Source organism: Triturus cristatus, chromosome 1_2 (genome assembly GCF_964204655.1).
Source record: "Triturus cristatus chromosome 1_2, aTriCri1.1, whole genome shotgun sequence".
Lineage (NCBI taxonomy): Eukaryota > Metazoa > Chordata > Amphibia > Caudata > Salamandridae > Triturus > Triturus cristatus.
In genome coordinates this window covers 84305135-84330467 of record NC_140580.1, presented here as the reverse complement: position 1 = coordinate 84330467, position 25333 = coordinate 84305135, and the positions used below count along the sequence as shown (strand labels likewise).

Genomic DNA, 25333 nt, shown 5'->3' with positions numbered 1-25333 from the left:
TAGAGGAAAAAGTTCTGACTTCAGTCATAAAAGCAGGGATGGATTATGCAGGGTTGGAAAGAAAGAGTAAAATATCATCTGCATAAGCAGCGAGTTTAATATGCGAGTCTGGAATCTGAAAACCATGGATGGCAGGATTTTGACGCAGCCTGGACAGAAAAGGCTCCAAAGCAAGGTTAAAAAGAAAAGGGGACAGAGTGCAACCCTGGCGAACGCCTCTGCCTAGGTCGAAGTAGGAGGAGATTTGACCATTCGCAAATACTGCCGCTCTAGGATGGGAATATAACAGGGAAACTAAAGAAATAAATCTAGGGCCAAAACTAAACCAAGTGAGAGTGTGAAAGAGATAGCGCCACTCAACCCGGTCAAAAGCCTTTTCGGCATCAAGGGCAATCGCTGCAAGTGAGTGCTGGCAACGGGAGGATTTTGACAGGATGTTGAATAAAAGTCGAGTGTTGTCCGTAATATGTCGGCCCTTAACAAACCCAGATTGCTCCTCACCTAAAAGATCGGGGAGAAGGTGGTCCAATCGGATCGCTAATGTTTTAGCGAAGAGTTTGTAGTCAATATTGACTAGGGATATGGGCCTATAATTTTTGCAGTAGTGTGCATCCTTCCCAGGTTTAGGTATGAGGCAAATATGGGCATCCGAAAACGTCCCTGAGGAGGCACCGCGGGAAATAAAAGTATGGGGAAGAGAATGAAGTCGTGGAATCAACAATTTAGAAAAATGAAGGTAGAATTCGACGGTGAAGCCGTCAGGACCAGGAGCTTTGTTGGGTTTGAGATGTTGCAATGCATGAAGTAATTCCTGTTGTGTGACGTCCGATTCTAAAGAGGAGAGATCTAGAGGGAAATCAGCTGGTGTGTGAATGGTAGAGAAGAAACAAGCAAGGGAACTGGGAGTAGACTGAGTTTCGGAGGTATACAGAGTTTCGTAAAAACGTGAAAATTCAGCGAGAATATCAACATCCATGTGTTTTAAATTATCATCAGAGTCATAAACAGATTCAATATTTAACTTATTATGCTTAATCTTCAAATAATTAGCTAGGAGCTTTCCTGCCTTGTTCCTACCCCCATAAAATTTAGCAGTAGACTTCAACAGGTACAAGGAGGCATCCTCCGTAGATTTCTCATTAAACTTCATTTTTGCTGCGATAAGAGCTGTCAGGCTGTCAGCAGAGTGAGAAGTAAAATACGCATGTTCCAGTGTTTTAATGTCAGAAAGGAGATTTTTAGTGAACCTTCGGGCGTTCTTACGTTTGTTCGCAACGTAACTAATAATAAAGTCACGTGCTGCTGCTTTAAAAGCATCCCAAATAGTGTGGTCAGGGAGAGTATCGTCAGCATTAAGGAGGAAAAATTCATCAAAAAAGGAAGTAAAGGTGGCTGTAAATTTGGGGTCTGCAAGGAGGGAATTGTTGAAACGCCATCTCCTGGGGCCAACATTGTTAGGGAATACATCAACACTTGTAAGAACAGGAGCATGGTCAGAGAGCAATATCGGGCCTATCTCAGAGTGTAAGAGTGATTGAGCGAGGTTGTGAGAAACAAAGATGTAGTCAAGTCGTGACTTGGAATGGTGACAGGGAGAATAAAAAGTGTACTCCCGCAACTTTGGATTGCAAAGGCGCCAGGAATCTACTAGTTTATGCTGTGAAATAGCATGGCTAAACAGCTTGTGGGGCTTGTTGGGAATATAGGGGGCTGTGGACACCCTATCGATAAAAGGATCGAGAGGTTGATTACAATCCCCCGCCAAAATAAAGTTATGGTCCATAAATTTAGTTAAAAGTGGAGAGAAATCAGCCCAAAAAGAAGGTTCACCCATGGTAGGACCATAAACATTGAGAAGAGAGACTGGGACACCTCTGAGCGATAACTTGGCGTAAACCCATCGACCAGAAGCATCCGATTCATGGGTAAGGACCTGGAAGGGAAGAGACTTGCGACAAAGGACTGCTACACCATTGCGTTTGCCATCACCTTGTGAATAAAACAGTTCACCCACCCAACCACGTTTAAGCTTAACTGATTCAACCTCAGTTAAATGCGTTTCTTGGAGGAATGCAATATCAACATTCAGTTTGGCAAGGTGCGACAAAATCCGTTGACGCTTAATCGGAGAATTAATACCCTTCACATTCCATGACAATATATTCAACGACATGACAGTATCTTATCTACAAAAAATGTGAATAACAGAGCCAGTAAAAGAAAAACCCATGAAAATTAGAGAGGACAGAAAGAAAAAAAGAAAAACTAGTGGAAACATGTTGAAGTAAAAGAAAGAAAACAAGTGATCACAAGTGTGAACCGTAGCAAGAGAGGGAGAATAAAATGCGACAGTGTCTGGAATGACCCAGAAGACCAGAAATGAGGAAGAAGTAGAGAGAAAAATGGAGCCAGAAGGACAGGGAATGCAATTCTCACAAGAGATAGGAGCAAAAGCATTAACATAAAACGGAGAGTATAAGAGAATAATAGAGACACTGGAATAGGAAGCCAGAAGAGGGAGAAAAGTTGAGAAATGAGTGTACCAAGAAGAAAGGAGAATGCAATCCTCACAGAGGCAAAGAATTCCGATCAGAGATAATAAATCACCATGAAAGTGTGTGAACAATAACACAAATAAGAGAAAAGGTAAAAGGGAAGGGAAAAAGGAAAAACCAACAGATGCACCAGGAAGGTAAATAAGGAAATAGGGAAAAAACATACCTACGAAGGGAAGATACGAGAAAGGGTGGAGGGAGGAAGGAACCACAAGGGTGAGGCAGCAGACCGGGGAGCATCGAGGCAGGGGTCGAGAGACATCATCAAACACGAGGACAAACTCCTGTAGGACGAAAAAAAGGAGAACAAAGGATTAAAACAGATCAGGAAATCATGATGGAACCATGACTAAACAAGAAAAACAAGGAACAACCAACATGCCTAAACAATAAAAGAGTCAGCAACGAGGGCATTCGAAGAATCAGAAAAATTCAGGTGAACTACAACCAAAAAAGAAAAAAGTTTCTAAAGAAACACAGCATAAAATGCATTAGCCATAGGAGAATTATAGAAACACTAGTCAGCCATAAGCAGAGGATGATGGTCCGGAGGCATCCATGGCAGATGATTTGTGCGCATTGATGAAACTTTGTAAGCGCACTGGATCTTCATAAGTTGTAGTCTTGTTATTATAAGTAACTTTGAATAAACATGGGTGATAGAGGCCGTATCGCGCCCCCATCGCCCGCAGATCCGCTCTTAAATTCAGAAAAGCCTTTCGCCGAGTGCCCGTAGCCTTAGCATAGTCCTGCGCGAAGAACAGGGGTGAGCCAGACCAGGTTAAATTCGGAAAGGATTTGGCCGCCGCTAAAACCATTAAAAGGTTAGTATATTCCAAAAAGTAGATGATGACCCCTCTGGGCCTCTGAGATGAAGAAGTAGAGGAAGGTGGTCGACCCAGCCTGTGAGCTCGTTGAATGTTGAGGGACTTGTCCTGCGTCAGATGCTAGAGCTTGGGAAGGAACGACTTGAAGAAGGTGATTGGGTCAGACCCCTCAAGTCCTTCAACCAGGCCATAAATACGGAGGTTATTGCGCCTGTTTCTGTTTTCCAGCTGCTCCACTTGTTGTTGAAGATCAGATACTTGGGATTTCAAGTTGGAGACCACAGAGGATGTCTCTTGGAACGACTGAACAGATTTTTCAATTGAAGTTACCCTTGTTTCCATTTGCGACCAATTATCCGTAAGGACCTGGAGCTTAATATTAGTCTCTTCCATAAAAGGACGTAAGGACCTTATCTCTTCCAACAACAATTCCATAGATACTGGCCCCGAATGCTTTGGAGGTGAAAGAGAGTTTGACTTGAGTCTTTTCGTGTTAGATTTAGAAGTATCCTGCGGGTTCCTGGAAGGATCCATTGGCGTATCCGAGCCAGATGAGTTAAGAGAATCTTCTAGTTGCGACAAAGCAGAGAAAACCTTGGAATTCTTCACAAGCTGAGATTTGGTAGAACGAGGCAAGCGTGACACTGACTTAAGTCTGCCCATGTGGCGAATCCGTGGAATGGCTGACACAATGAAGGTCACAGGAAACAAGAATAAAGGCAACAAAAGAAAGAGCACAGCAGGAGTGCGACGACGTCCGAATACCTCAGGAAAGGAATGCAGCCAACTTCACAGCACCGCGATGAAAACAGTTGTCAAAACGCACACAAAAAAGTGGAGGAAGCCATCCGTAAAAGGATCAAAATATTATCCATGCGGCGCTATAATGCAGAAGGGTGGCACCAACTCACTGTGTAATGCAGAATGAGCTCAATCAGAGGAACAAAAGGATGAAAAGAAAAGTCCCATCACATACCTCACAAGAGTCCGCAGTGAGACGGAGCGCCAACAGCAGAGGGCCACCTGGCGTGCTGTAATGAAACAAATTGCTGCGTACGAATAAAATCAGAGGAAAGGGGCATTAATGAAGTCCTGGCTGAAGAAAGGACATAGAAGCAGACATATAAAACCAGAGCACTCCATGAAGGAACGTCGTCTTTGCGCTTTAGAAGGAGTAGGCAGTCCAAAAATGCTGATGCTCCGTGTGAAAGTGAAGAAACAGGAAAGCAGGCAAGTTAAGAGCCATTAGGAACGTGCAATTGCATGCAGACAGAGCGCTGAAGCTGACGTTGGAGCAACCGCCTCATAGTGCGCGTCGCTCAGTGAGCCCAAGATGGCGGCCGCAACCGAGTAAATCCTGACAGGACTTACGAATGCCGGTTGCGGCATCGCGAAGTCTCCAAGATACATTCGGCGGTGACGTGTGGGGTCAGGGCATATTCCGACACTTCGTCAGTCGGTCATCGTCAGGAGACCAGGGCAGGAACCGGCATGTCTCCGAACACCGCCCCGGAGCCTCACCGGAGCGCCGCCATCATCCGCAGGCGCCAAGCCACGCCCCCATTAGTTTATATTTTTATAATACTTTTATATGATGTTAAGCAATGTTATCAGTCAGTATGAAGCTAGTTTTGTTTCCATTTTTCCTTTTTCAAGGAAATTGATTAATTACCTTTATTTACTTTTGAATAGTATAAAATATTTAAAGGATTTATTAGTTAATTGACAAATAGAGTACTGCCCCAAAACTGTCTTCTTCATGAGTCTTTGAACCAGGCTATGTTAAATTGCCTCCCTTATTTCTTCCTCTGATATCAGATATACTAAAAGATTTGCAGCCTCAGGATTCAAAAAGAGGAGAGATTGTTCTTGTAGAAAGTTTATTTATTGCTAAAGAATCTAGCTTCAAATTCTCCAGCTTTCTTTGTAAGTGCAGTGTAACAATCCACAAAAATGGTCTTAATTTCTCAGAAATCTCTAGGTATGCTATTGGTATCAGGACATCTTAGCTTGCGTTTCTTTCCTTTATTTTGATAACCAGGCCAAGAGGAGAGGAGAACCTTTCACTATTATCATAAACCTGACAATGAAAAGTGTAATTGTTCACAATCTCTTTCTCCAGGAAAATTATCTTAATATTTCCTCTGCTTTGCACCAACTTTTGTTCCAACTTATCTTTTAAATAATTTTTCTATGCCTTAGCAGCAGTGGATTTCCTGCAGATTCACCCTCTCTCTCTCTTCATGATAAGAAGATAATGAAATATACACACCTTTAAATGTGGCCTTGAAAACTTCCCAGATCATTGCTATCTCTGTGGAGCTTTCATTTTGTGTGTAGTGATATTAGATGTCAATTTTCAATGTCTTTATGCTTTCATCAGTTGTTAACAAGTTCCTATTCGTTACCCATCTATTAGGTTCTCCGGGGCAATCGATCGCAAGGTTCATTATTACAATAGAATGGTCTGAATACGTGCTAGTGCGATATTGTATGGAGATCTCTGGGCGTGATAAAGGGACTAAAAAAAATTAAATTCTATAAGCCAAGCTTAATATCTTAGAAAAATAAGTATATATTTTACTGTGTGGACTCAATGTGTCCATATTTCAAGTACCCCTAATCAGGTACAAAATTAATTGACTTTCTTTTCCTTTTCTTGTTGTGTTGGCGATGGTTGGGATTAGAAAGCAAATAATTAAAAGCCCCACCTATGATGCAAACACTGGGTAACCTTCATAATTCCTATTCCAAAGACCGTCCATGTTGGGTAGTATCCTGTATTGGACCGTTATAGGCTACTGTATTCTAACTTAATTGTTTTATTATTAACCAGTAAACTGATCCAAAAACTCTCCTTATCTGTGATAGGAGTGAGACAGCTTATATCAAATTTCCCATTAATTATAATAGCAGTCCCTCTATGTGGAGCAGTTGCAGATAAAAAGCAATTTAGAATCTAAGGGTATTTCAGTGTATCTTTTTTCCTTACCTGCAAAGAAATGCACCCCCTGTATGAGAATAATGGCTGGCTTAAATTGTTGCAACAACATGGAAGTGTTTATTATTTTTCAATCCGCATTGTAGTTAATAATCTATAACCTTACTATTTTATTTGTTTTTCAATGTTTGATTTCTTTTTTTAAAGGGATCTCTTTATACCCTGCAGAGAGGAGTTTTCCTAGTCAAATATAAATGATAAACCTGACTTAGCATTGTGACTACTTCTAAGGCTGTCCCTAAACACTTTTTTTAGGTCGATCCTAGGGCAGCGCGCATGTGCTGCTCTAGAAATTGGCCTCGTGGAATCACTTCAGCTTTTGTAGAGGCTCGTGCATGTTGTGCTCACACGCTATTGGCCTTTGCGTCTGACTTTAGCACGCAATTGGCCAAAGGTGTGTGGATGTCCCAACTTTATGGGAAATGTTTACTCCCATAGCGATTTGCTCTCGGGAGCCAGCAGCGTCGCGCAGGGGCCATCTGTTTTGGCTCAGGTTTCCTGCTGAGTAACTCCTTCGCGCAACACATTTTGGAATGATTTTAGTGTCGTTCTTGTCTCGCCTTCATTTGAGTGTGACCGGTCCCACACTAACGATAATGACACTCATCCAATCTCAAAGCGATTTTGCAGTAGCCTTTTCTGTATTACTGTGCAAGTGTGAAACAACTCGAGTTATTTATAGTGCTGCGAATCTACGACTGTCAGTAAGCACTACATAAAGCAGGTTTTAATTGCCATGTGTATACTATGCTTTCCAGGTGACTCTCAGACCGTTTGCTCTCGGGAGCCAGAAGCGGCACGCTGGGGCCATCTGTTTTGGCTCAGGTTTCCTTGCCACTCGACCGTGCCACTCTCATCCGCTTTAATTAGAAGGCGCTTGTAATTTCTTGAGGGGCTCGTGCATTCCATAGCTGAGTAACTCCTTCGTGCAAAATTGTTGGAATGATTTTAGTGACATTCTTGTCTCGCCTTTATGTCAGTGTGACCGGTCCCACACTAACAATAATGACACTCATCCAATCTCAAACCGATTTTGCAATAGCCTTTTCTGTATTGCTGTGCAAGTGTGAAACAACTCGAGTTATTAATAGTACTGCAAATCTACCACTGTCAGTAAGCACTACATAAAACAGGTTTAATTGCCATGTATATACTGGGCTTTCCAGGTGACATAAGGCACAAGGACCCAAGGGAGGGACTGCCAGGCCCATGTACTGAGCCCATTTCTTGTTCTCCTTGTTCCTCACACCACAGAGTGCACCCTCTGGCACAGTTTCTCTTCCTGCTTCACCCGAGCTATTTATAACCCAACCGAACGGCGTAATGTTATGTTATGAAACTTTCATTCCCCATCATCATGAAAGGCGGGGTAGACCTACTTCTCGAGCCAATGAATGCCAGGTTATACACTGATCTGCGGGGACAGGCATATTTACAGCAATAAAGCGTTATCCTGGATGCTTTACTTTTTCAAAAGATGGCTCCTGACAGAGTGAGAGAGGCGGGCTTTAACAAGGTGCCAGCAGGGGTTCTAACCCCCACCCTCACCTTGACTGGTGGTTAGAAAGAGAACAGCGCCCCCGGGCCAATAGGAGTGACAAGAGAAAGTCCATACGATTTTGCAGTACAGGACATAGTTTAAATTTTAGTATTGTTTACATAGCGCCTAAACCCAAATGACTCAAAACGCCAATCCAGGCCAATAAAGTGAAAAGACCGGCTAGAGTTAAAATTGAATCTTCTTTCTTATCTGCCGAAAAACTGGATTCAGGTGTGGGGCATTGGAGCACAAACACAGGGCTCTGGAGGCTGGAGCACAAAGTGACGCTACTTACCTGATTTCAAAGACCCATTGCCTTTAGAAAGAAAATGTCCACGTGGTGCCGCATCTTTAAGTCTTGGCACCGTCCCGTGAACTTTGCGTAAATTAGTTCCAGTAAAAATCACAGTGTTGATGCTGTATTCACACATTGAGAAAAGCCCATCCACCGAGCTGCAGGCACCACAAATTAAACTGTCCCTCGACACTACCCCTCAGGACTCGGGGAGTGGGAAGTGTCTGAGAAAACCCAGCGATCGCCTCGTGATACTGCGAAATACACACGGTAAAGCTGAAGACAGACACTCTTGTGGTGCAACACATTTTTACCGTTTGGAATGTAAATTTAAAACTTGATTTAGTGGAACAACAAATATATTTAAATGCAGTTTGACCGGCAATAACAGAACCCTCCTTTCCACAGGAATAGTTACAAACATTAATTCAAAAAACAGTTTCTTAAGGTCAATATCGCATATAGGTTTACTTAGACAAATATGTCCTTAAAACAAAACAATACACATAGATACATTACAATCTATTCAAGATAAATTGAAAACATCACAACCTAATAGACTTTACTCTTGTTCATTAATGCTGCTGGTAACAGCATCCATAAATCGTTATAGATCTATTGACACACCTACAAATAGCATATAAATTAATTATAAAGCCATCCTGTGTGTCAAAGTGCCATATTAAAAAAAGGTGTTAAACATGTTTTTAACGAATGAATATCAGTGAGTAAAAAACAATTAATTAAAATATGTAATAAAGTGCCTTTGGTATTCAGTTGAGTCAGCGAAGACCTTTTCCATCATCCCCTTGAATCTTTGGGTGAAGCTGTGGCACTCAGAAAATTAGGCTACAACCTAACGTGAATTTTAAAATGCGTGAACGTAAATTATGATTCATATGAGGGAGGGAGAAGACGTGGCATGGAAAAAACAAGCATTTGGCATAGCCAATAGGTATCGCTTTTGGGACCTTATAGGTATTTAATTATGCAGCACAATATCCTTGGTGCAACAACATTAACTGTTGCATGGTTAAACACTTATAAGGTCCCAAAGGCGAGACCTATTTGCTATGCCAATGGTGTTATCTTAGCTGTGCCCAAAATTTAGTTACCTAATTTTTCCCCGGTGTCATAAATCCCACCCTTCCCCAATCCTTGCCCTCCCTGATGAACTGATGTGACCCCTTTGATGCACCCTGGACCCACAAGCTAAGCCCACCCTTATCAGGTATCTAATTGGTGAGATCATTTGCACCAGTAGCAACCCAGAGTACCCACCATTTCTTAAAATTTCCTATTGTAGTAAAAAATGATTCCACTTCAGATATATCAGAGAATGTGTGAAAGTGCCCAGGCCCGAGTACCTTCAATTCTGTAAGTGGAATAATCTGTGTTTAATCACAGTTGTGTTTAGTTTTTCCATCATTTGCTTTAATTTCCATTGATGCCAGAAAGTCTCATAGCCAACATCAGAAAACACTTTGAAAGAGAAAGTCATTGTCCTCATTGATGCCTTTAGTAAACCTTTTTCTCAAATTCTGAAATCTTGAAAATTAACCAGGATGCTCTGAGGTTTAGTCCCCTCTTTTGGTGGGAAAAATGAAACTCTGTGAGCTCTTGCACTTGATATATCCGTTTGATGTTCTGTCAGAACATAAGTTGAGATCAATTTAGAAACTGCCCATGGTGTTTCCATATTTTTTCTAATTTCTTCAGCACACTGACTAGATGTAAGTTTGACCTCTGAGAACAATTTTCAATGACTTCCAGTTCAGTATTAGAATTTCCTTCTTTATCAGTCTTTATTCGATTTAAAACAATCATAAAAGACACAAACATAGTACATAAAACATAGATTTCAATAAATATATTAAAATACATTTAAAAAAACATTAAACACTTCAATGGACTGACATGTAGTAATAGAAAACACTTTTAAATAATCCCTAGTTCAAGGGTTAAAAGGGAAAACTCAGACACAGAATTCATTAAAGCCCATCAAGGGTACGCTTAATTGTTTTTCTCCGCAATGCCCATGCCCAGCCCAAATATTTTGCCAATGCGACAGAAACTATTGTTAAAGAGCTAGTGCGCAGCATGCGTAATGCCACAGCGCAGCTCCTTGTGCCGAGAGACTTGCACATGGGGGGAAGCCAGACGCGCCTTGGGATGGTAAATGCCGGGCAGGCAAACAGGAAGTGGGGGGTTGTTTCTATTGCAGCCCCGCATGCAGGGCACTGCAATTCCGAGTTCCTGGCCCACCTTCCAGTCAAAAATCTGAGAGGCAAGGAGCCAGCTCTAAACTGAAAGTAGAGTTTCCTATCACCCACATTAGTCACCAGATCCCAGTATAATTCAAGGCTAGGGGAGTCTTTGAACTCGAGAAAATTCCCAGACATCCCTATAGCTCTACTCAATACCTGGGAATCTATTCTTTCCCAGTATGCTATTTTGAGAGAACTTTTTGATGGAAACTGTGCAGTCGCTGGATCATTCCATATCCCTTCCATACCCATGTCTTTTAAAGACGCATGTAAGATCTTCAGCCACTCAATTTTATGGAAGACATCGGTTTTTATAATGTCCATAAGGCCATTAGCATAGTGGGAAAGTTCAGGAGTAGTCCAGAGCCTCCGCCAGTATAAAACCGGACGGAGCCTTGCGATGTCCTTAATGGACCTCCTGCCCAGGTCATACCTAAGTGGGATCAGAGGGGTGCTCTGGGGAAGACCAGTTATACTTCGAAAAAATGTATGCTCCACACTGGTCAAAGTCGCCAGCTGATCAAAACCCCAGAGCTCCGCCCCATAGAGGACAGAGTTTAGGGCCTTCGCTTCATAAACTTGCAATACCGGGCTTATTGGTTTTGTGAATGACCTGCTAAATTCCCTACTCAGGGCACCAGTTAGCTGTTTAAATCGCAAGGAGGCCATTTCAAGATGCTTACGCCAGTTATTACTACTTGAGATTTGCAAACCAAGATACATAAAATTGGTTACCATTTCTAGAGGTTGCCCATTCATGAACACTCTTTTCCCTCGGAAGCTACTATGAGGGTTGAAGGCCATAAATTTCGTTTTTGCCACATTGACCTCCTGACCGTGGTCAAGGCAGAAATCATCAAACAGGCGGAGGGCTTTTTGCAGACCATTAGATGTTCTGGATACGATAAGCGTATCATCTGCAAACATTAGTATGGGGATGGAAACACCAGCCAACCTTGGAGCATCGGTATTGACAGAAAGCATGAGATCAACTATCCCATTGATATAAAGAGAGAAGAGCGTGGGTGCCATAGTACAACCTTGTCGCACACCACGCTCAACCGGGAACTCAGGGGTGTCCTCACCTTGCCCACCCCACTGAATCCTAGCATAGTTGGACTCATGCAAACGCATAACCATTGTCAAAATTTCTTTGGGGAGACCTAGCCTCTCAAGGACTGCCCACAACCGGTGGCGGGGAACAAGGTCGAAAGCAGCTCTTAAATCAACAAAAGCTGCGTAAAGACTGCCCTTCCCCAATGTCACCACCCTCCAATGGAGCTGGACAAAGCAAAAGACTTGGTCCACCGTGCTGGTTAATTTCCGATAACCTGCTTGGAAGGGTGACAGAATGTTGTTATCATTGATCCACTCTTGGATTTGGTTCAAGACCATCCTCCCTACCACCTTCTGGATAGAATCAATAAGGCTAATTGGCCTATAGTTTCCTGGGAGCGTCCTATCACCCTTCTTAAATACAGGGATGATGACTGCCCCCATCCATGATTTTGGAACTGGTGCGCCTGCAGCCACAGCATTAGCCAATAGGGTTATATACTTGCTCCAATTATCTTTATCATGGAGGAAAACATCCGAAGGAACCCTATCCTGGCCAGGGGCACGTCCACTAGTGACTGAGAATAGGGCCCTTTTAGCGTCTTGGATGCAAAAGGGACCCTGGGGAAAAAAAGCATAATTTGGCACCCATGCAAAATTAAACGAGAAATTGTAGGCATATTGGGGTTTGAAATATTGGACCCACTCTACCTGTGAGACATAATTGGAAGGACTATCAAGCCGCCCACCTCTGTCCCACTTAAGAATGTTCCAAAATAACCGTGAATCTCTAGTACGACAAGCACTTTTTAAATCAAGCCAACGTTGCTCGTCCCAGTTCTTTTTGGCCATTCTTACAGCTTTTTTGTATGCTACTCTGGCGAAGCGGACACAATCCTTTCCTCCATTAGACAGAGCTATCACCAGGTTGGCCCTAGATTCTCTGCAAGCACCGTCATACCATCTATTTCTCTTAGTTGAAGCCTTATTCTTGTTCCTCAAAGGCTTCATGAAATAAGAACCTATTTCAGCAAACAACTTATCATGGCATTCAGTGACTTCAACACTGCTTGGGACATGGTTTAGCATACCCTCGAGCTCAGCAATGGAATCAGCTAATTTCTTATCTATATCGGCAATAGCCAGGATGTTATGCTCGAGCTCACCCCACTTAAGCCTGCGCATATCGTTCGTTGAAATTACCTCAGGCAGGCCCGGAACCATCTCACCGGCTAATAGGCGATTACTAGACCACCATCGGTGAGTTACACAGATAGGGTTATGGTCACTCTCAACTCTAGCCTCAACAACCATGTCTAGAACAGATTGCCATAATTTCAAGCTACATAAAACATAATCAATCCTGCTGGAGTGCCGACCATTATCAAATGTCTTCGCCCCTTGTTTATCACCTGGCGTCCTCCCATTCAAGGCCCTCAGACCGTACTCATAGCAGAGAGCATTAGCCTGGACAATAATCTCAGTCCACCTTTTTATTGGACTGAGATCAAGCACAGGTACCCCCCACAATTGATCTTCCACAGGGTCAACGCCCCACCCAGAGTCAGGGTCTAAAAGTGGTTCGAAGGTAATATTCAGATCCCCAGCGACGAGTACTCGCCTCTCACCTGAGTACTGGTCTATAAGGGAAACTAAGTGAGCCAAAACCTGGGAGCCCGTCCTATTGGGGTCTCTCAGATACAAGTTGTAGATATCCAGGTCACCCAGAATCCCAAGTGATACCCTGACTAGTTGGATATCCTCAGACCCAGTAAATATTGCACAAACCTCAGGAAATACATCCTGTCGAACCCAAATTACCAGGCCTCCCATTGGACGCCCCCTAGGACCCTGGGTTGCGGGGACATAAAAATTCAAGAAACCCTGTAAAAACTGGGGCTCACAGGACCAGGTTTCCTGGAAGAGGCAGACATCAAAGTTGCCTATATAAGCTGACCATTCCGGGGAGTCCATTTTTGACTTTAAGCCTGCAATATTCCAAGAAACCATTGATCCCCCCTCCCTTCCTTGGCCATGAACGTGTGCAGGGTCAGCACACAACTGCTCACGTCCACGTTGCATTTCCCCGGACAGTTCAGGGGTTATTACATCTACTATCTCAGCCGTCCCGTTAACAGGGGAATAATATACATTTTCATTAAGCTTAGGCTCTCCAGCTGGAATGCTTGGATTGGGGGATGTAATAAGAAACTGCGTCCCAGATACCGGTCAGGCAAGAGCTACTGGATAGCACAGGTCATTTGCTTCCCAATTTTTCAGAACTGAGCTAAATCCTGCAGGAATATTGGGATTAAAATTGTAAAAATACCCTAAGTCATGTACCCCAATTTTGGACTGGTCACAAGCCAGTCGAGAGTCACAGATATAATGCACTATACGACTATCTCCAAAGTTGACAATAATGGAGTCCCCAGGAACATCTTTGGGTCTTGGGCCTACCCAGCTAACCCTTCTAGCAAAGAGGATCTTTCCATCCAAATAATTTGGGAGCGGTCTGTTCCTATTTAGCCAGAAGGTGACTTTGTTTTTCAATTGCTGATATGATTCCAGTACACCTTCGTTTAATTCCGGGACTCCTGTCAGTACGGCTACATAAGGAGTACAAGCAGGGGGCAAATGTATGTGAGCCCTAGACAATGTACTGTTTTTAACCCCAGATTCCAAAATCCTTCCCTTGTTCTCGCGCTTTTTCCCAGCATTGGTATTGGACACACTCGTAGGGTTATCCCCCTCATGGCCGACACGTTGTTTAATAGAATTGTCAATAACCTGAGCCTTGGGGAGAGCAGCCTCAGGTGTAACCCCGGACATTACTTCATAATCAGAAGATACCAGCGGGAGAGTAGGGAGAGTAGAAGACACCCCTAAAAAGATTATGCCTTTCCTTGGTAGCTAGTTTGATGACATTTTTAAGTGAACAAAAATTGTCTAAGACAGTTTGTTCTAGTCGATCTACCTTCTCACTAACCAACTTAACCCTTTCCAGCAGTGGTAGTAACAGAGAACGGACCATTTTCTCCATCTGGGGAATCATATTGCTCGATTGGGGCTGATCTATATGCCTAGTAGCATTCCCACCTGGAGATAAATGATCTTCGTCCTGAATCACCCCCATTGGAGATATTTCCGTAACATTAGGGTGTTTGGCCTTTCTCCCTCCCTGGGACATCCCTACTAGTTTCCTCTTAGGGTTGGGAGGATTTGCAGTTTTTTTGCTAGCCCTTGTCTGCGGGTAGGTTAAAGCAGATTTAGTAGTAACGGGGGGCCTGCATGTTGTTATGGCAATGTCGCCTGAATCACCAGGAACATCACACACTTCTCTACAGGTCTGCGATATAGAAGTACTAACCCCAAGATTCTCCCGTGGTACTAAATCACCCCCATCCTGTCCCGCTAGCTTCGAAGGAGATTTAGCCAGTGCCAAAATTCCCAGGGATGAGCGTCTGGCTTGCGCTAGCTCTGTGGACAGGCGTCGCTCAGTTATAGCAAGTTCGTGCTCTAGAACTGATACAGCTCTAGTAATGAAATGGTCAAGAGTACCGGTCACAGACCCACACCCACCGTTACGTTTCCCTTTGGTCGCCATCATACACTATATACACAACACTAAGGCCAATATAGTCGGTAACCTAGATGGAGTCAATTAGAAGTTAATATTTTATACCACCAGAGCAGAATACTTGCGGTGTGGAATATTCGCCTATAGGGCAAAACAAAGAAATACAACAAACACTTGTGAATCCAATGAATGTAAGTGCACCCTTCTACCTTGAGTACACTGCCACAGCAGCAGCGTTAGAGATGTGGCCCAGCCCAGTCAGAATCGGTCAGAGACGGGCAAGGACGGGCCCGCCCTTGGCCCGGGCTTTGCCCGGGCGCGGCCCGCGCTGCGGAACACCTGAGCCGGCTTTAGGCTCCCCCGGCGCTGCCTGCTGATGTCAATGGCGGGCGCCTGGGGTGAGCACTGGCCGATGGGAATGGTAGTTCGTGCTGGCCGTTCCCCTCACGGCAGGATGAAGAATGCCGGTAAATGCTGCAGAAACCCTCGTGGCCGTTCCCCTCACGGCGAAGGCAAACAGGGCAATGAATTAGTAAGGGTCAAAGCTGTTAGCGCGTCCCGCGCTGCGGAACACCTGTGCCGGCTTTAAGCTCCCCCGGCGCTGCCTGCTGATGTCAATGGCGGGCGCCTGGGGTGAGCACTGGCCGATGGGAATGGTAGTTCGTGCTGGCCGTTCCCCTCACGGCGGGATGAAGAATGCCGGTAAATGCTGCAGAAACCCTCGTGGCCGTTCCCCTCACGGCGAAGGCAAACAGGGCAATGAATTGGTAAGGGTCAAAGCTGTTAGCGCATCCCGCTCTGCGGAACACCTGAGCCGGCTTTAAGCTCCCCCGGCGCTGCCTGCTGATGTCAATGGCGGGCGCCTGGGGTGAGCACTGGCCGATGGGAATGGTAGTTCGTGCTGGCCGTTCCCCTCACGGCGGGATGAAGAATGCCGGTAAATGCTGCAGAAACCCTTGTGGCCGTTCCCCTCACGGCGAAGGCAAACAGGGCAATGAATTGGTAAGGGTCAAAGCTGTTAGCGCGTCCTTCTGGAGGTGTGAAACAGCCTGCAAGTGTTTTGTTTGAATGTCCTCTGTAGCCAAGACTCTTTGCTCAACTTCTTCTCACTGTGCACTTAAGTACTGTAGTCTCTTGTCTATTAAATTCAGTTGTGACTCTATTTTACCTGTCATCGCTGCTTGCACAGCTTTTATTTCTTGCACATCTGCAACACCTTATTGCAGGATATAGCCCAGTCATATAGTGGATTACCCCCATCTTGCATAGTTTGCTCCCTCTCTGGAACATACACATCCACAATATTATTCATGCTTAACAGTGTCTCTATATCTGTTGAGTGTGGATATTATTGGGCTTAATAGTTAGAAGTATTTTGTCATTGCCACTAGTATTTAAGCCTTGTACTTCAGTGTGGGCATGGGCCACAACTCTTGAGAGTGGGTATGTCGTTGATTGAATTTATCAGAAGCACCTTGAGATGCGAGCGGCCTGTCCATTTTAGGATTAGAAATCTGATATTGATGGACAGGAATATGGCAGGCATTGGTGCGGACGACGAGAAGTGATGGAGTAGTGTCGTCATCTGTAGTATTTTTCCTCACACCAGTTATACTACCAGCTCTACTTTCCATGCCTGTTACTCAACATTCCATTGGTGCTGAGACAGAATATCGAGTTGGAAATGTTGACTTACACAAATATTGAGTTGAAAATATCGTGATTAAGAAGAATTTTGTGGTCAAGAATATTGAATTTAAGGTAAGAAATATTGTGTTCAAAACTATAGAAGTCATTAATATTGTTTGCAAAAATATAGGTGTTTAAAATATCGATGTTTTAATTAGTGTTATGCATTTTAGTTTATATTTTAAATTTATGTGCTGTATTTTTTTTATATAAGTATTGTTTATGTTTTTTAATATGTGTTAAATTTTTAGTAGTTAAGAATTTTATTTTGATAACATTTTGCATTTTTTTGTTCTGTAGAGGGTTGAGGATATATAGGGGAATAGGGTTGGAAATAATTTAATTATAATAAATTAATGATTATTTTTTATTTATTTAATTTAGATTTTATAGCGATAACTGTAGGAAGTAATTTATTTGTAAATAATTATTAATTGGTTGTTAATTAATATTAATTAAATAATTGATTATTAATGATGGTAATTATGTAAAAAGAAATAGGTGTGGTTTGTGGGGTTTACAGGGGTAAAGGGTGGGGAGTAATTTATTTTTGAATAATTAATGTTTAGCTGTTAATTTATATTAATTATTTTATTGAAACTCCATTCTGGAAATGGTGTTATTAGTTTTAGGTGCAGGTTGTGAGGTTTATAAGGGTAAAGGGTGGGAAGTAATTTATGTTTATTTATTAATAATTAGTTGTTAATTTATATTAACCAATTAATTGATAATTAATTATGGTAATTGTGTGATTTTTTTAGGTGTGGGTTGTGGGGTTTATGGGGTAAAGGTTGAGATTTATTTTATTAATAGTTAGTTCTTAATTAATATTTGATTGACAGAAAATTAATTATGGAAATGTATTTAATTTTAGGTGTGGGTTGTGAGGTTTATAGGGGTAAAGGGTGGGAAGTAATTTATGTTTAATTAATTAATAATTAGTTGTTAATTTATATTAACTAATTAGTTGTTTATTAATATTATACAATTAATTGAAAATTAAATATGGAATTTGTTTAATTAATTTTAGGTGTGGGTTTGGGGTTTATGGGGTAAAGGGCGGGAAATAATTTTTGTTTAATTAATTACAAATTAGTTGATCATTAATATTAATAAATTAATTTATATTTAATTAGTGTATTTATTTATATTTTTTGTGTGAGAGTTTTATTGTTATAGGGGCACACTGTGGGGAGTGGATTCATTGTATTTACTTTCTAATTATTTGTTAAATACCTTTAGTTTTTTAATTGAAAATATGTTTTAATTGTGAAATTCATGTTTTTACAGTTTAATTTTAGCTTGGGCTGTGGGAATTATAGGGGTAAAGTGTGGGAAGTTGAATAATTTTATGAGTTTTAACTTGTTTTTTAATGAATAATATTTCTTTAATTTGTAATTAATTATGTTAGTTGAGGAAGTACATTTTTTTTAATTCAGATGTTGGTTGTGAATGTTGTGGTGTTATAGGGTAGGACATAAAAAAGTAAATGTCTGTAATAAATAATGTTTTTTTTCTAAATAATTGTTTTATTAAAAATATTTATTTGTTTGAAAAAATAAATTCATATAATATTTGTAGGTATTTGTCATATGTATCTAACAATATAATATGTTTTTTTTCATTTTCAATATTAAATATATTTGTATTTGAATTCTTAACATATATATTTTTTAATTTATTTTGTTTTTAAAATATTTGTATTGTTGTTCAAAATGTGTTTGTTTTTAATTTTGAACTGACTGGAGTGACAATAATAATTGTTACTCCTCTCCAACACTTTACCCCACCGTTGCATAATTAGAGTGGGAATAGTCATTTTTACCCCTACGCTATCCAACACTTTCCCTACATTTACAATTATTGGATTGGGAATAGTACATTTTATCCCACCACTATCCAACAGTTTCTCTGCTGTTGCACTCACTGGAGTGGGAATAGTAATTTTGACCCCTCCACTATACAAGACTTTCCCTACTGTTGCACTCACTGTATTGGGAATAGTATTTTATTTCCCTCCACCAGCCAACACTTTCCCTACTGTTGCACTCACTGGAGTTTGAAGATTTGTATATAGTTTAATGTTTTAATTTATAATAGAATGTTTTTTAATTAGATTTTATGTTATTGGTACACACACACACATATATATATATATATATAAATATATAAACATGTACTTGGAATATAATTTTAATATTATAACATAAATTTAAATTAATAGTTTAATTGTTTCAAAGTGAATATATATGAATTATTACGAATATGTGTGTTTAACTTTTTTTAATTAATTTCATTTATTATATTTTTTGATTTGATATTAAATGTAATTTATTTTTATATTAATTGTATTATTTAACATATTTCATATATATATATATATGTATGTGTGTGTGTATATATATATATATATATATATATATATATATATATATATATATATATATATATATATATATCCAACAAAACAAGGGTTGCCTCTGTGAGGATGCCCCCATAGTGCCCAAACATGTTATGGATGTTTTGCGGCTGGCCCAGCTGCGAGGATGATCTGCGGCTTGGCTTGCGGACCTGCGGCGCTTCAGAGGTTAAGCGCTGCACAGGACTAAAAATACTCCAGCTTGTGGACAGTGTTTACTGAGCATTCGTGAGCGCTCCATTATAATCAACCCACTGGGGATTTTATTGACAATATTGAGGTAAACGGCAAAACATAGTAAAGTTTCATGTAATGTATGAACTGCAAATACCATGATGCTATGCGGCACACGCCCACTGGGGCAGAAGCATACGCCTACAAAATGGGCGGGCTGTTCAAATAAAATACAGGTGTTATACGGTGTTTGCCGCTTTCCAGTCCATTCGGCTTGTGATAAAGAACTGAAAAGTTTAAAACGCGTAAAGCCAGTTTTGATGGATTAAAAGAGGAGGCTTTCTGCACGCTTGAGCCCTTATTCAGGGAGGAGATTTTTCGTGTGGGCATCCTCACATGGGCACCCCTTGTTTTTTTGGATATATATATATATATATCGATATGTATGTATATATATAAAATTCGATATTTTGTACAATTATATTTTTTACATCGATATTTTTTTTCTAGATATTTTTGTACTTACCTGTTTAAGTATAGGGAGTCAATATTTTTGCCTTCTATATTTTTGCATCACTATTTTTTACTTATATATTTTTAACATCGACATTTTATCAATGAACCCATCCCATCATTCTGTCTTTTCTCTTTGGGGATGCTCGTTGCAGAGCAGTAGTGTCTGTTCCTCACTCATATTAAATTATTTTCACTCATGTCCATTCCAAGTTAGATTCACAATTTTCCCACATTGGAAAGCTGTATTAAATTTTTCATATTGATCACAGGAAGCTGCGAGTCAATATAAGAATATTGCAAATGTCAAGACCAGAAGGTGGGCTTCCCGAATTGGCTATAATATGTGGCCTCCTATCTTCTCTTGATGCACCGATTTTCAATGTAAGTATCTCCATTGGATGATTCTTTCATTTTTCTAATGCTAAAAAACTGTAGCATTGACAGTCTCTCGTGCACCATAAAGGAACCTAAAAAACCTAAAAAGGTCTGATATAAGACTTTGAAGTTGAAATGGGCCTGCAGGGGCCAATTTTTTGCAAAAAAGATACCTTTGATTCATGCAGAAACCTCATTAGTCTATTGTAAGTGTATATCCCTTGCTTAACAGATGGAGGAGCATATCATCAAGGACCCGCGATAAAATTATTGCCACTTTAGCGTCTGTTTTTGGGCGAAAAGCGGCAATAATTTTATCGCCCTATCACCAAAGACACGCTAGTGCGTGTTTCAATGCCTTTGCACCCATTTCTGCAACGCCCATCGTTGCATCGCTAATGAGATGCAAAGTGGGCGTTCCTTCCCAAAAGAACGTGAGAAATGTCGCTAAAAGACATTTCTCCTATCAGCAAGCTGCACGCTAACCTGCGTAGCGATAAGAAAAGCAGCGCTAACAATGGTTATCGCTACTTTCCTTATGCCTGCTTTCAGTCTGACTTAGCCATTATATCCAATGGAAGGTGGATATAATGGCCAAGTCTGCCCTGCTCTATCATCAAGCTATCACCAAACGTTGTGCGATTATCGCTGGATTTCCAGCGATAATCGCACATTTGGCAGCTTGCGCTTGAAATGTTATCGCTTTGGAGCATGCTATCTCAGCGATAAAATCCAGCGATAGCCGGCGATAATTATCCTCGCGCTAAGCGCGCTTAGCGATAATTATAGCCGGCCCTTGCTGATATGCCCCGGAGTGATTAATACATGGCGGGTATTCATTAGTTTCAATGTAAGTAACTTTTTTAAGAAACTTCAAATACATTATTTTCTGAAATGTGTCCAAATGACTCCCTAATAAATTTGTTTGCTGCTTTCCTTTTATGAAGATAATTTTCACCATCTATCTTTAGCCAAAATAATTCTGACTGCTGATTTAGTACAAAAATAATTTTCAGAAAAAAAGACACATTTCTCGCTTTTATTTGGTGCAAGATGTTAGCCAAGGAAAATAATCTGGAGATAACTGACATTTGTACCGAATCGGAAAAAATGGATGGGCATTTTCGTGGAAATCAGCCGTTGGCAGAAATATTTAAAGTTTGCTATTCACTTGGAAGAGGTGCTAAGTTTTATAGAATGCTTTTTGCAATGTATGCCTGTTGTATTATAATCCATCAAGACTGAATAAGATGCTCTCTACTATCAGTAATGAATGCTCCAGATGTGATAAAGGAGACTAGTAACGTGTTGGTCGTGTGAGGTGTTATCCAATTTATGGGAGGAAATATTTCTGGCAATTAGTATTAGAATACGATAGACTATTAAGCCAACATTACTAACAACCCTACTTGATTTAACATTGTTACTCTTTTCTGATGATGAGTTTCCTTATTTCATTTTTATATCTACGACAACTGCCTGTTCTCTAATAAATAAATATTGGAAGTCTTCCATAAATCCATCTTGCATTGTATGAAAGAAAAAAAATATGAAAAAAATAGAAATTTTGTTACAATGCTCAAATAACCAAAACACCAATTTACTGTAATATTTGGGGCAATTGGGATTTTTTTTAATTGCAAAAGCTCCGACTTCAGTGGGAGAAGGAGTAAATAGGGAAATAGTTAACATTTATAAAGGAATACTTATCCCATCCATAAAAATGATATAGGATAGGATAATTGTGAGTGACTTATCTCCACCTTCATTAAAAAAGAGAAAACTGATAACTGATAGATGCAAATCATATCGCCTGAGAACACTTTTAAATGTTGATTACAAGCCTTTTTTGTAAATTCTAGCATTAGGATCATGTGAGAATGTACAGAAATTAGCACGTCATAGTCAAACATGGACAGAAACATACACTATTTCTGGGAAGTGGTTGGCTACACAGAAGTAAAGAAAGTACCTCAAGGGGTATGGTACCTTGATGCAGGACAAGGAGTGTTACCATGAGAATATGGAGTTTCTACAAAAAGTACCCGAGCCTATAAATTTCACAACACAGTTCATGAGGCTTCTCTGCAATCTATATAGGGACACCGCTGGGGAACTATTATCAGGCAGTTCAGTGGCACCAGACCCACTTGTGTTTTATTCCCTCTCCTGTTTGCCTCTTTTATTAAGCTGCTTTCTAAATTTTTATCTGTTCAAATTCTGCCTAAATATTCCAGCGGCAAAATAAAATCTGCTCGCGGCAGGTGGCATAGCCATTATTTTATCTCCCGAAAATCATGATCAGAACATTTCAAGCATTTGAAAAATTGTTTGCTCAGGCTACAGAGTTATTTAAACGAAAATCAAAACAATCTCTGTTCATTTTTGAAAGGCAGAATTAATGCTAGGGTTTCGGAAGATGGGTCTTATCTGTTAGACATCTGTGCAGTGTGCAATTTAGAAGATATGGCTGACATTAATTATATTCTTTGAATCTAAGGGGCATATTATCAAGCCAGGCGATAAAATTATCACCGCTTTAGCGGCAGAAAACTGCGAAGGACATCTAACATGGGCTTCAATTGGAATTCCGTAGAGCATATTATCAAGCCCATTATCGCCGTTTTAGCGGCTGCCGCTAAAGCGGCGATAATTTTATCGCCTGTCTTGATAATATGCCCCTAAATCCGCAATTGTGTGTGGAGAGGGGAGAGAGATTTTTTATTTTTTATCGACAACTACAGGATAATGCCTCCCAAGCTATAACTCAACCTACATCAAACTACACCCCTAACTTGATGTTTTAGAAAAATATTTTCTTCCTGCCCTTGACTAAACGATTCTTGTGAAACAGAGGAGTCCGTTAGGTATTTTTAATCTCAAAAATCCCTGTTAAAAAAAAAGAATATTCAAAGTGCTCCCTAGAATATGGTCGATGATGAAGCATGACACCAATGGGGTGAATTGTTGTCTCTGCAGGAAGAAAACATTTTTTCTGAAACATCAAATAAGGGATGTGGCAGGACACCTTGATGTAAGTCGAAATTATTATAGCCAATAGTTAAAAAATATATATTTTGAGAAATGGCAACATATCATTATCGTTAGTGGGTAGAATTAACCTTGTAAAAATAGTGATTTTTCCACAGCTACTGTTTTTGTTTTAGTATTCAGCTTAAGGACGAAATTTTCCCAGAAACTGAACCATACGACTTCAAGCTTCATTTGGTCATCCACTCACCTAGAATATCGCAATAGAAACTTTGCACACACCTTCAGCTTGGTAGTTGTGCCACCCCTTACTGTGTATGGTAATTTAACTGCTTGCCTTGGCTCTACTTACATCCGGCTTTACAAGTGCTCACAGTGAGGAAGCATGACCCAGAAGGGAGCTGGAGGGCTTTCTCTGCATCCTAGTCTGCCTTTGAGTTTTACTGTTTAACTCCAGGTCAATTCTTGTTCAGGTCCATAATGTGACAGGGATGCCCTGCTGACGTCACCTGTGTATGCAATCTGTTGAAAGGCTAGACTAAATATGCCAAGGCTTTGTTTGAGGTGAAGGATCAAAGCAAGAGGGGAAAAGTTGCCCGAGTTGATGTTGATAAACTATTAAATCCTTAGTTATGAACAACTGTGTGTTTTCCGTATGATGTGGTGGAACTGTTGAGCTGTTCCTACTGTGAATGTTTCTCATTGCTGCAAGGCTATTGAGAACACTTATGAGTTAACAACATGTAAGGAAGTGAGCTTTCTTCATTATTTACAGGTTGAAAATGGCACTATCACCTACTCCAACACAATTCGCGCTTACCCACGAGATCAAGGAATCATTCGTCAGAAGATGCTCAGCATGGACGTGCACTGCCGGATGTCAACAGAGGCGTCAGTGGAGTTCATGTACATGGCAGATGACACCATTGAGATCAGTAAAACAAAGTTTGGTCATTTTGACGTGCGTCTTTCCTTCTACAACTCCTCATCCTTCCTTCAACCAATCAGCCAATTTCCTTACTACGTCAGCCTAAACCAGAAATTGTACCTACAAGTCACCCTTCAGAACTCTGATCCCACTCTACAAATATTCGTAGACACATGCGAAGTCTTTCCTAGCCCAGCAAATTTCACATCACAGAAGTACGCCTTAATCCGGAATGGGTAAGAGCAAGTCTATCTTCTAAATTGCTTCGTGACAATATTGTACCATGCAGAATGTCTAAGAATAGCCAGCGTTTCATTCCCAGTTTATCAGAATTTAATTCCCAGTATATCAGCATTTAATTCCTCGTATAGCAAGCATTTCATTCCCAGTATATCAGCATTTCATTCCCAGTATAGCCAGCATGTATTCCCAGTATAGCCAGCATTTCATTCCCAGTATATCAGCATTTCATCCCCAGTATAGCCAGCATTTAATTCCCAGTATATCAGCATTTCATTCCAAGTATAGCCAGCATTTCATTCCCAGTATGGCCAGCATTTCATTCCCAGTATAGTCAGCATTTCATTCCCAGTATATCAGCATTTCATCCCCAGTATAGCCAGCATTTAATTCCCAGTATAGCCAGCATTTCATTTCCAGTATATCAGCATTTAATTCCCAGTATAGCCAGCATTTCATTCCCAGTATATCAACATTTCATTCACAGTATGTCAGCATTTCATTCCCAGTACAGCCAGCATCATATTTCCAATACTTGAATTCTGTAGTCCTAGTTTCTAACATTCCATTCCTCCTGACCCCAACATTGCACTGCTCTTTCTCCAGTGCTTCATTCCCAATGACTAAAGCAGTACACTCCTCTTCCCTCAGTGTTTCGTTCCAAGTGACCCAAACAGTACACTCACTGCTCCATCCCCAATGCTTCGTCCTAGTGGTCTCCGGCAGCACACTCCTCTTTCCCCAGTGCTTCATTCCCAGTGACTAAAGCAGTACACTCCTCTTTCCAAGTGACCCAAACAGTACACTCACTCCTCTTTCCCCAATGCTTCGTCCTAGTGGTCTCCAGCAGCACACTCCTCTTTCCCCAGTGCTTCATTC

General features: G+C 40.9%; 1 protein-coding gene across 10 annotated transcripts in view; it reads left to right on the top strand.

The window, feature by feature from the left end:
- The window catches only part of LOC146866846 (scavenger receptor cysteine-rich domain-containing protein DMBT1-like), a 1139300-nt gene that overhangs the window by 1090571 nt on the left and 23396 nt on the right, over window positions 1–25333 (top strand). For all 10 annotated transcript variants that reach the window (XM_085602006.1, XM_085601995.1, XM_085601984.1 and 7 more), the window contains one exon: window positions 24062–24450. In XM_085602006.1, the coding sequence (XP_085458132.1) occupies window positions 24062–24450 (389 nt within the window). The remainder of the gene's footprint in view (window positions 1–24061; window positions 24451–25333) is intronic.